We start from the raw sequence: 11,882 nt of genomic DNA on the forward strand, positions 1-11,882 counted from the left end.
GTTCCCCCATAGCCTCCTCCCAGCACTACCACTGCTGGCCCTGAGTGCAGCCCCAGCCCAAACCCCCACTGGAAAGAGCCTGGTCCTGCCGTCACCCCAGCCCGTAGTGGCAACCCACCCTCACCCCGTGCGCAGATCCAGGGGCATGCAGCCCCCATGCCCACCTGGAGTGCATGTAGCAGTGGGAGCTGTCCCCACCCTATGCCCCCTGGACAAGCTGCTCACAGTTCTGTCCTGTGCCCCATCCTGGCTGTGCAGTGCCTGCTCTCCATGCTGCCCAGCTGCATATTGGAATCAGATCGGTATTGGCCGATATGGCTCGTTAAAAATTGGCCATTGGTATCATCCCAAAAATTCTCTATCAGTGCACCCCTATGCAGTATTATCACTGGGCATGAACCATGACACAACGCTACTGCACAGTAGTAATCAGCTACTGCACAGTAAGCATCAGCAGGCAACCATGTGGAGATGCTACTGAGCAGTAATGCCAGTTACTGCACAGTCATTTAGCACTTGGTTATGTAAGTACTAAATGACTGTGCAGTAACAACTGTGCAGTTAGTGTCTTATGTAGACATGGCCACTGAGTTTCACACTGGAGTCCAAGTGGGTCTTTAGGCAGCACCATCTTGCCTTCAGCTGACACCAGGCCATTCCACCATCTTCGTGCAACTGTTTGGGGCATGGTTAAACTCTTTTCTACCAGCTCCATGATCAAGCCCCATGATCTGGGCCAGTGGAGGAAAGGCTGATTTTGCCAAAATGACCATCAATAACCCACATCACTGGGTATGGAAAGAAGACCATGGGAATGGTCCAAGTCTCTGGAATATACTTGCATAACACCCCTTAGCTGGGATGTCTGGTGAACTTCCCTTTGTGGTCTATCAAGAGGGTCATATCATTTCTGGTTTACATAACCACACACATGCTGTAAGGGGTAGATGGGGTGTATGTAGGCCATTAATGGCTCCAGCACAGCTCCGCAATCTGCCAGCTCACACTGACAGCAGCTCAAAATCTGCTCTTATCTTTGGGGCCAGTAGGATAGAACAATCGGGACAAACTGAAAATGTGAAACACCCAGTGTATGAGCATCCTGCAACACACAAATGTCTGAAGTCCTGCAGGAGCTTCCTCACCAGCACCCAAACTCTCAATGCCACACCCAAGGAGACATGACTATAGACATTGAATGAGAAGCTGAAGAAAATGCCTGACAGCGAAAAATGGGCATTCCAGTGGCCAAGTCCTTATCACCAGGGGCTGATGAACCATGGCAAAGGTGGCGATGCTTCAACTATACATACTGGAGTTGGACGCTCCAAGGAACTGATAAAGAAGTGGGGCTATACCACTGGTTCAACAACCGATGACTGCGGCACAGAGCCTCAGACTGTACAACACTTGGTGTAATGCCCACTGCTTGAAGGCACATGTACAATGAAAAAATCTTGCAAAGTACAATAAACAAGCATAAGCTTGTGTAACAAAATGGGCAAATGTGGTGTAGAGACATGAGAAGATGATGATCTTGGGGTTGTCCTTCCCTCACCCATGCCTGAACTACAACAATCATCATTTTACAAACATCCACCCCACATGTGACTTGCCAGCGCCATGTTACCTACAGCACTGTAACCAGTTTATTAGCCAACTTCATGACTACAATAGCAAACTGCTCCTGGATTGGGATGGCTCTTTATCTGCAGACAGTAGCCCTAAAAGGCCAGAGCAAGTGCCTAGCACAGCCCCAGACCTCAGATTTACCTTGTTCTGAGCCTACTGTCAGATCAGCCAGAGCATGAAGTCCCACCACACAGTGCTGGTGGGCCACTGCTCCAGAAGCCACTAAAATCTGCAGTCAGCCACTAAAACCAGCAGGAGCTGTTTCTACCCTTCTGCCTCTCCAGGCAGCTGGAGTGCTATGGCTCCAACTATGATGAAAACATGCCAGCATAGCCTCATGGTGACAGGCTGCTGCTGACATCTCTGCTACCACACCTCAGCTCCTGATCTTTCCTCCTCTTGTGCAAAGAAGCATTACATTAATGTCAGCATTTAGTGCAGGTCATTGTTCTGAGCCTCTCTGCTGGCTGTAGCAAAGGAGAGGGCAGAAATCTGGTGGAGGAACTGGTTTAACCTCAGTGAACCTCCTTGTACCACATCTGCTCCAAGTTCCCAGAATGGACAAGCAAGTTCTCTCATTTTACACAGGGGAAAACATTTGCTGAGTGGTGCAGTGAACCAGAGAAGCTGGGATTCCTAGATTTGCACCCACATAAGTGGAATGCCATTGTGGATGCCAGTCAACATCCACCCTCACCTCCCACCATGCCATGGTCATGCATCTGCTCTCCCTCCCCCTATGGCTGTTAGCTCTTGTGATACCATCCAGTAGCCTGATAGTGGGCAAGCAGGGCAGGAGCTGTGGGCCATGCCTAGGGCAAGAAGGGTGGCAGAATGGACCTGGGGGTGTGCCTCGTTTTCCAGTCCCCTCCTCCCACCTGCATTTTTCCTGCTGCAGCTCTGGCCCTGGCCCAGCAGCAGTGGGGAAGAGAGTAAAGAAATGGCAGTGGCATGTGCTGCAAAAACAAGCTGGAGATTTGGTGCTGCTGAAGGCAACATCACCTCTTTTTTTCTGCCTCTGAAACCAGTGGGTTTTTTGCTGCTCTGCATGCATGTCGGTGACCAGAAAAGCAGGTGATGTCTCCCACCCACAGCAGCAAACCTTCAGCTGCTACTCTGCCCTCCCCACTGCTGGAGCCAGAGCTGCTGAAGGAAAGGTGCAGAGCACAGTACTGGCCAAAGCCCAGTTCTCACCACTTACATCTCCAATGTCACCAGAGAGACAGGGCCCATATTTCTGCCCTGTGTTGAAGCAAAACGTTTAGGGTTTCTTTACAAAGAAGAAAAAGATAGGCTCGGAAGGCCCAGGTTTGATTTCCTTTTGCAGGTTATTTCTAACAACTGACCCCACCGGGCTCCTATGTGCCTCTGGGGTTGGAAGGGGTGGGGGGTTCACATAGGACTGGGAGGGACCATCCCAGTGGAAGAAAATTCAGGCTCTACCTATTTTTATTTTCCCATGGATACAGGAGAAGAGAGATAACAGATCAGATGCCTCTCCTGCATGACTTCAAAGGCTAGGTCTCCTGCCCGCTTCACTAGACTAGCAGGTGTTTGCATCACTGGTGTCAGTTTGGGCCCCTGCCTAATATAGGTAGGGAGGAGCAGCTGTGTCAAGAGAAACAACCCAGATTGAAAATCCCATCACATAGTCCTCTTCCATGGAAACTATTGTGTAGCCACTAGAGGAACAGGAAGGTTGAGAGAAACAGGTGAGTGTCCTGAAGACCATTTCTCAGGTAAATTGAGCTTCATAGGAAACTGGAAGAGGGGTGAGATCAAGTATACAGGGCAGTGTGCACCAATTAATTAAGAAAGCTGCTATTTGAACATGCAAAACTCTGGGTAAGTACCAGAAAGAGTTGTTTGAAATTTTTGGATTACAGAAAAAAAATCCCAGTAAATAATTGACTTTGTCCCCTTAAACCAGCAAACCCTCCCCCCTCCCCAATAACCCTGCTGTTCTTCTAGTTTAAGTTGAAATCAGAAATTTTGATTTTGAAAACTTTACCCCTTTTTGCCACTAATTGCCACAGTAAGGAGGATGGCAGGGGTAAACGTTGGGTCCCTTATTATATTTTCATTCCCTTTTCTCTCCCTCCCTCCCCCTTCCCCTCTGGTTAAAACTTCTTCTAAGATAAGGAAGTTTGGAAAACCTACTGCAAGGGAAAGGAGACATGGAAAAGTGGGGGGAAAAGAGACTTTGCCATCATTATTCCTACACTTGCTTTTGAGAGAGTAGGAAAGGACAATGCCATACAAGACAAAGACGACAAATCAATACTAAAATACATTTAAAAAACAAACGAACTGGATAATCTTTTAAACAAATGACTTGGGAAGTTCAACGCTTGTCCCACGACTTTGTCCAGCCTGTCCAGCATTCAGCAGGAGGTGGCCTTACCCTGCTGGGTGAAGCATTGCAACTCAGCAGCTAGGAAAAGAGAGGGGGATCCAGGCAGCTGGCCCCATGGGGCCAACCACTACTATGGTTCATCACCAAAGATGGTGTTAGACCCCTGGGGTCCTATGCTGAGCTGAGATATGGGCCCCCTCTTCCCACACTCATACACAGGATGACTTGCACTATAGGCATCACCCCATAGCCTGAAGCAACAGGTCTTGGTCCCCGCTCCTAACACTAGCTCTGGCTCCTTCAACCCCAGTGTGAGGCTCTCGGTGACCGAGATCAATAGTCAGCAGTGAAACAAGTGGAAGCCGTCCGATCACAGACTGTCCAGGCCTCCATTTTAACAAGCAGTCAGCACTAGGCACTTCAGAAGACGGTGTCTAGAGTGCTGGAGAGAATAATCATGGGATAATCTGCTTGAAGAGGTGTCTCCTTCAGCTCATGAGCCTGAGGTCACACCCTGACGCATGATGGTATCTGTCTCTTCCTTCCAATGGGCAAGAGGGGCTTGCTGTCACTCAAAATAACCCTACCACACCACAGCCATGATGGGTACAGGCCTGTACTGCCTGTGGGCACCTTGTGCCTCATTGAAGGAATGAGATGAGTCTCCCCTTCCCAGGCTCTGTGGTCTCTCACCCATGAGGTGGCATTAAGGTGCTCCATGCTGTGCGGCAAGCCTGGTTAGTAAGCAAGCCCTGTTCTTCCTGAATCACTGAGTCCCTGTACTCGTGCCCCTCAGGGGGAAGGCTGCACAGACCATGGGCTGAGCGCCAGAGAAGCAGCATCTTAGTGCAGGCACTGACTTGCCATGACAAGGCAGCTACCCTTCTCCAAGCATGGGAAGCCAGGATCTTCTCAGACACGTGCCCTGGGCCCCTGAACACATTGTGCCCTGGCTGAGGGCCCTACTTTTCCATGAATGTCCCTACCTGTGGGCGCACGGTCATTGACAGACTCCTACACTGCGCTTGTTTGCCTGGGACCCCAGTTCTTAGAGAAGGCTGAGGGCAAGGATCAGTGACAGAAGATGCCCAGCTACCGCCCTGTGTGTGGGGGCTAAATGATGGGAAGCAGGCTTCTTGCCCAGTGAAAGCAAGAAGCGCCATACACACCTCACCCAGGCAGGGGCCTCTTCTCAGCCTCAGCCACATCCACATCCACATCCACATCCACATCCACATCCACATCCACATCCACATCCACGCACTAAGCCTGATTCCACACTCACTCCTCCCATGGGACTCCTGTTGGTTTTCCTCCCCAGGCTGTTTCTGATGTACTCAGGGCTGAGCTAGTGGAGGATCAGGTGCATTGCCTGCTCACCTGTACAGCCCCACCCCAGGGCAGGTCACTCCCAAGCACCCCCTTCCCCTAGCTGATCTGCCCACTTCCAAGCCCAGTCACTGCCCTCCACACTGGGTCAGCAACCTAACTGGGCAAAGTGTTGTTGAAGTCAGTCCAGCTGATGCTGCAGCCTGGTCTAAGTTTATTGAGGGAGCCCATTCTTCCACCCCCATTAGAACAGGCTTTAGTCCCCTGGGGCTGGGGTGGAGCAGACCAGGGCGGCTGGCATGTGAGCACTGACTCATTCTGGGGAACCCAGTCTCTCCCCCTCTCTCCAGCTGCGGCCAATCAGAAGTGCTGCAAAATTTTAATTCTCACCTTCCAAGCTGATTGAGTGGAGCCCAAGGGAGACACGGTTCTTGTCTTTGTTCCAGTTTCTCTCCTTAACCATGCAGTACCCTTGCTTGAGGCATGTCCTTCCTCACTGCAGAGCCATGGGTTGGGGCTTGAAGGAGGAGGCTGGTAGTCAGGGCTGCCAGGGTCCCACCCTTGCCTTGGCTTCTGACTAGTTGTGTGACTGTAGTCCAGTCATAGCAGCTCCGCAGGCCCACCCACACCCGAATCCAGTGCAAGCTGGGCAAACACCAGTCCAAGCTCCCTCCTCCCCTTTTTCCCCTGCACCCCTAGCCCCATAGGTGCAGTGATGCAGCCTCTCTTGCTGGATCCACTCCAAATTCGAGCTCCATCCCCCACCCTCCTGACCTAACAGCTAATGTCTGTTGAGTCTGGAGGATCAGTCTAACTCATGGTGCTTTCTGTAAACTGCCATAAGTTAGACTGGGGAGCTGCACTTCTGTCTGTGCCTGGAGACACTTAAACTTGCCCCCTGACTTCCAGGAGTCATCTAGAGGGCCTCCAGCACCTGGAAGATGGAAAGCCCTAAGGTAGGGTTTATAGCTATTCCTCAGGCACCATAACAGGGGTGCAAACTGAGATGGGGAGGTGGAATTACAGGGGCCAAGGCCTGGGGAACAGGACACTTCTCCCAGATCCAAGCCCTTCTCTCCAATTTTTCAGCCAGGTGAAGTTGTGCAGATCCTAGCTGGGTTGAATCACATTTGAGTAAAATTGTAGGCTGTCTCAAGGCCTTTACTGAGTGCCAAACATACAGTACCTTCTGCTGCCCCACTCCCTGTGCTGGGAATGGGCTGTCAGGTTATCTGAACTGCTGTTGAGCCTGTGCTGAGTAACTCTGGAAGGGGTACATGCCAGCACACTCACCTCTTCTAGATGATTTGAGATTAGCAGTGACAAGCTCCCCCCACCACCTGTTAGAGCTATTATCCCAAACTCTGCTCTAAGTAACAGCAACCTGTGTCTTTGCTGCATGCTTTGATAGGAGCAGACGTGGGATGCATGAGTCAGAGTCCTTCATTCAGGGCACTGGAGAAGCGTAATGAATATTCTGGTACCCCCCAGAGAACTGAGGGTTGAGGTATACCAGGGGTGAGGGAAAGGCATAAAGTGATTCCTATTTCAGAGGGAACAGAGGTGCAATGAGGACCAGGGCATGTTTACACACAGCCTCATACTACTTAAATCAGAACGAGCCTCTCTGTGGATGGTTCTACTTTAGGCTAAGGGGAGGATTGGTTCAGCTTTAACCTGTTCACACTTGATCTAAGCTAACTGGAAACTGCAACTCAGCCTGGAATAGGAACAGTCAGATAAGTGTTTGCAGTAGCTCAATAAATGCACCCTGTCAGTTGTACTAGGGATAATTTTCCACAAGGACTCTCTGTGGGACTCACTGGGGAAGCCCACTGTTGAGCCAGAAGCCTGAACCCATATCTCCTGAGTCCCAGCCCAGCACCCTCACCACAAGCCTCTCTTCCTACATCAGTCAGTGCCTCCTTTCAGTGCCCCTGGTTCTTTTCCTATTGGTTTCCTTCTGCTCCTTGTGCCGCACCTTTATATCCTTCAGATCCCTCACTTCTGCTGCGCTCCCCAGTGGCAGATACCAGCCAAAGCTTGAGTCTGTGAAACACACCCAAATTACAGCAAGTGCTGGTCATCTCATAGAATCATAGTAATCATAGAAAATGAGGGTTGGAAGGGACCCCAGGAGGTCATCTGGTCCAACCCCTGCTCAAAGCAGGACCAGCCCCAACTAGACCATCCCAACCAGGGCTTTGAGCCGGGCTGTAAAAACCACCAAGGATGGACTCTCTGGATGGTGGTATCCTGCTGGGTCGAGCCAGTGAGTTGGTGTCCATGGGCCTCGGTGTCATGCCAACAGGCAGAATGACATGGTGTGGCTATCCCGGGCCGGGATGCTCAACGTGGAGCAGGAATGAGATCCCTCCCCCTGACCTCTGCCACTGTCTTGCTCTGAGCAGCCCCTGCAGGTGTGTGCAGAGGAAGGAAACGCAGGGGAAGTCCCAACCAAGACATTTATTTTATTTAATAATAAAAAAACCCCAAAACAGACATAACTTCCTGAAAACAACTTCCTACCTCATAATTTCACAGAAATTAGCTTGGAAACCTTGTTTGTCCTCCCTGCTCCCATTCCTGCCTCAGGCCCTGCCCTGTGCCCTCCCCGAGGGCAAAGCCATCTCCCCAGCTCTCCTGAGGGCTGTGACAGAAGTGCCAATGCTCAGAGAGGGGGGCAGCCTAGCCTGCCCTGTCCTCGCCCCTTGACCATGGTGAGCCTGGGCTAGTAGCTGAATGGTCCCTGCTCACCTCTTCCCCTTCTCCATGCCACAGGGGTACAGCAGTGTCAGCTGGCATGGCTGGCTGATGATTTCTCTCCCTGTGCTGGGCGCAAGAAGATGGGTCCTGGCCTTTGCCAGGTTTGCTACACAAAATTCGGCCTCTCCCATGCTGTTCCTCGCTGACACCGTGCTCCCACTGCACTGGCTTCCTTTGTACATGGCAGTGCTGACCTTATTCCGAGAGGTCCTGTCCCTCCTGCCTCAAGGCTGCCCTCCTCCTCTGTCTCTCAAGAGAGCTAGCAGCAGCTGATTTCACACAGTCCAGCTCAACTTCAGACCTGCAGCTGGTCAGAGGCTGCTAGGTTTGGTTTCTGTGCCTCTGAAATCCCCCACACCAGAGCAGATGCCACTGGGGCTCTGTATGTGCCATGTAACGTGACAATAAATCTCCCCACCCCCAGAAGACACCAACCTGCCTGCTCACCCCCTGCTGGAGCCCTGTGCCACAGCTGGTGTCTGAATTATGCCCAGGCAATGGAGGCCTTTGGTGTATTCGAGAAAAGATGAGACAGATGAGAGGAGGTCTTAGAGCATGGCATGGAGGGCACAAGGAGGGGCAAGCTGGGTCTCTGTCAGGGGCCCTCATGACCGGTCTTCACCATGCTCCTTCCAGCTAGACTCATGAGAGATGCCCAATGAATATGTATTCCAGTTGAGGACTAGGCCACTGCCTGACTCCTGGACACAGCAAAAGGACCCACCGTGCCAGTCTGGCCTGGGTACCCCCTCACTAACAGTCCTGGGAGCTGCTCAGAGTATCTGGACCCCAGTCTTATGCTGATGTAGATCCAGGGCCTGGAAATTTCAGACTAAGAAAGCCCCTGATCCACAGGGTATGGGACCTGATTACCAAGGAGCAGCGAATATCCACTGGCACTAGATCAGCCCTGCCCTGCATGCATCCTCCCCTCAGAGCACCACAGGGCAGAGAACTGCCCTGCTCACAGACCAGCCCAACTTGCCATTGACCTTCCAAGGACCCACGCTCTCATCATGAGCAGCCATGCTGGGAAGCTTCCTCTGGGACTCAGCAAGGGTCCTGTCTCCCTTGGGAAACCTGCAGGAAGAGGGACACAGCATGTACCATTCACCCCCAGCCTCCTAGAGAGTTGGGTAGATTCATTTTCACCAGCCACATGAAGGAAGCGTGCACGGATCTCATATGGTCCACGAGGGGACACAGAGGTGAACAGAAACAGCAGGCAGGCTCAAGCGGGTCTGTGAGATAGGGTTCCTCCTAGCTGCCATGTACCTTAGGCTGGGTCTTCAAGTTCAGGAAGGGACATGAGCTGCCAGGCTGAGAGCCCCGTTTCCCTCTCCTCTTCACAGGGCATCCCAGGGCTGCCACCAGCTTGCCTCATGTCCAGGCCCTGCATCTACAAGGTGGGGCTCACTCTGGGCCATGTTTCACTGCTCCACTCCCTGAGGGGCCAGAGGCAGCCCAGGGCAGGGGTTCACCTCCCTCTGGCAGGAACCCTGGTGCCCCAGTGCTAATGAGTTAATAAATTCATTTCTGACTAAGAAATTAGACCCTTAAGAAAAATCACCACCCCCCAAAGTAACCACAGTTTGTTTATCAGCTCTGCCAAAATCCCTGGCTCGCAGGGCCCTTTACTCCTGGCCTTCAGTGTGGTGTCAGAAGCATGTGCGGCAGTGTGGAGATGACTCTCAAGGCAGCAAAGCCCCGGTGGCCGGCTCTGCTGAAAGCCCTCCTCCTCCCTGCCCTAACCGGGGCACAAAGGGGTTCTGAGGGTGCAGCTGGTGACAGGGCCCAGGGCTTAGTCTTTTGGTGTCTTCTTGCTGCGCGAGTTCCACATGCCGCGCTTAGAATGGTAGTAATGGTAAAAGTTCCTGAGTCGCAGGCGCTCCACCTCCAACCCGCTCTGAAGGACCCTGCAGTGACAGGGGAGACAAGGAGAGGGAGACTGAAGTTCAGCTCAGGAGAAAGACAAAGCAGAGGGGAATCTGGAGAACAGACCCTTGGTGTTCCTCCAATTTAGGACGCTGTTATTCTTTTTCGAATGTTGATCGGGGTTGCCTAATACCTACTCAGCCTAGCAGACTGAGGAGCAACTCTCTTGGTGGTATAGCTCTGATGCTCTGCAGCCCAGATGCATTCAAGCAAATTCATGGCACATGTCCCTGAAACCTCCAAGGGGTCTTCTAGCAAAACCAGTGAAGACCAGGCTTGGCACGTATCTGAGGTGAATGTCAAATGATCCCCCACTCCTGCCACCATATTTCAGGTTTAATTTATTTGGGAAAAGGAAACCAAAAAAAAAGGGCACAGCACTATTCTTGCTCTGCCAGACTTGGCACCATGTCAGAAAAAGAGAAGGGTTGGCTCTCCAGCCCCACTGGCCTTACCTGTCCAGGAGCTCCCAGTCCTCCCCGCCCCAGCGGTCTCTGAACTCCTCCGTGTTCATGCCCCCAACCCGGTCGAAGTCAGATTTGTAGATCCCAAAGAGGCCAAACCCATTCACCTCCCAGTAGCCTGAGAAGGAGGAAAGCCAAGTGACACGTAAGATCTCGGGGGGAGGGGATCGGTGCTGGAGTGGCAGGAGGGGCAAAGAGGCAGAGTGAGGAGCAGGGCTGGATGTCGCAGCACCAAAACCCAGCTAGTCCTGGTCCCCTGCTCCACTGCCTCCCCTCCTTCAAGGCCACACTGCCCTCTCCTGGAAATTGATGGCATCAAGCAGTCCCAAAAGGGCTTTGTCTCTTGGCCTCTAAAACAAGCCCCCCACCTCATCCTCAGAGCAAACCAGTTCCCCTTGCTGGAAGGGACTGACCGTGTGCCCCTGGGGCAGGAAGGAGGATTGCTTCAGGCAACCATTTCACAGAAGCCATCTATTACCTCTCTTCCCCTCCCCCACAAAGCAGGCTGCTCTCCAACAAGGCAGATCCCATACAAGGGCCATATGTATGCAGCACGGGGCAGCTTCAAGACTTCTCCCCACCTCTGCAAAAATGAATCTCTGCCCTCACATGCTCCCTGGTGGTTTGCTCACACTTGACTAGAAGCAAAGCAATTGAAAACCTTCAGGGGTGGGGGAGGGAGGAATTCCTGGATGTTTGGAGCATTATGAACCAAGGAGTTGTTATTCTTGACTACTGATATTCCAGGACTGCCCAGAAGCTCTAGGGCTGGGGCCCTGAGGTGCTGCATGTTGTACAGATGCAGATGAAAAGACAGCACTTGCCTCAGGGAGCCTTGTAAACCTGAGCTTGCAGATGTTGCCAGCGCACTCACCGTCATCTCACTGACATGCTTTCTACTCTCTTTGTGTCACTCACTTCACTACTGCTATCCTCTCAGGCATTTAGGTCTAACTGAACAAGCAACCTCCCTCTGCCAGGTTTGTCAGACAGCATTACAGTTCAGTCCTATAGCACCTGACAGAGTAGATTGCTGTCAATGAAAGCTCATGCCTTTCTGAACCATTAGTCTCCAAGGTGGAGACTTGTCCGAGTGCTCTAGTGACAGCAGAACTGGTCAGAAGGCAGAGACAATCAGAAGTAACAGCAGGACTGAGGACTCCTGGGTTCTACACTGTCTCACTGTGAGCAAACTGTTCACCCTTTTCAAGCCTGTAGGGAGGGGACAGACAGAGCCGGTCTCTGGGGGTTGTATCACACTATCATAATGGTTAGGGTCGAAAGGGACCTAAACAGATCATCAGGTCCAACCCCCTGCCCCAGGTAGGAAGGGGTGCTGGGATCATATCACCCTAGCCAAATATCTGTCCAGCCTCTTCTTGAAGACCCCCAAGGTAGGA

At 52.1% G+C, this 11,882-nt stretch overlaps 1 protein-coding gene across 2 annotated transcripts in view; it reads right to left on the reverse strand.

The window, feature by feature from the left end:
- Positions 1 to 7,774: 7,774 nt before the first annotated feature.
- The window catches only part of B4GALNT4 (beta-1,4-N-acetyl-galactosaminyltransferase 4), a 178,345-nt gene continuing 174,237 nt past the window's right edge, over positions 7,775 to 11,882 (reverse strand). For both annotated transcript variants that reach the window (XM_019519856.1, XM_019519857.1), the window contains 2 exons: positions 10,474 to 10,600; positions 7,775 to 9,999 (listed from right to left, as the gene is read on the reverse strand). In XM_019519856.1, coding sequence (XP_019375401.1) covers positions 9,885 to 9,999; positions 10,474 to 10,600 — 242 coding nt within the window. In that variant the 3' untranslated portion in view covers positions 7,775 to 9,884. The remainder of the gene's footprint in view (positions 10,000 to 10,473; positions 10,601 to 11,882) is intronic.

The sequence above is a fragment of the Gavialis gangeticus genome, unplaced genomic scaffold (assembly GCF_001723915.1).
Source record: "Gavialis gangeticus isolate Ggan-Ray unplaced genomic scaffold, GavGan_comp1, whole genome shotgun sequence".
Lineage (NCBI taxonomy): Eukaryota > Metazoa > Chordata > Crocodylia > Gavialidae > Gavialis > Gavialis gangeticus.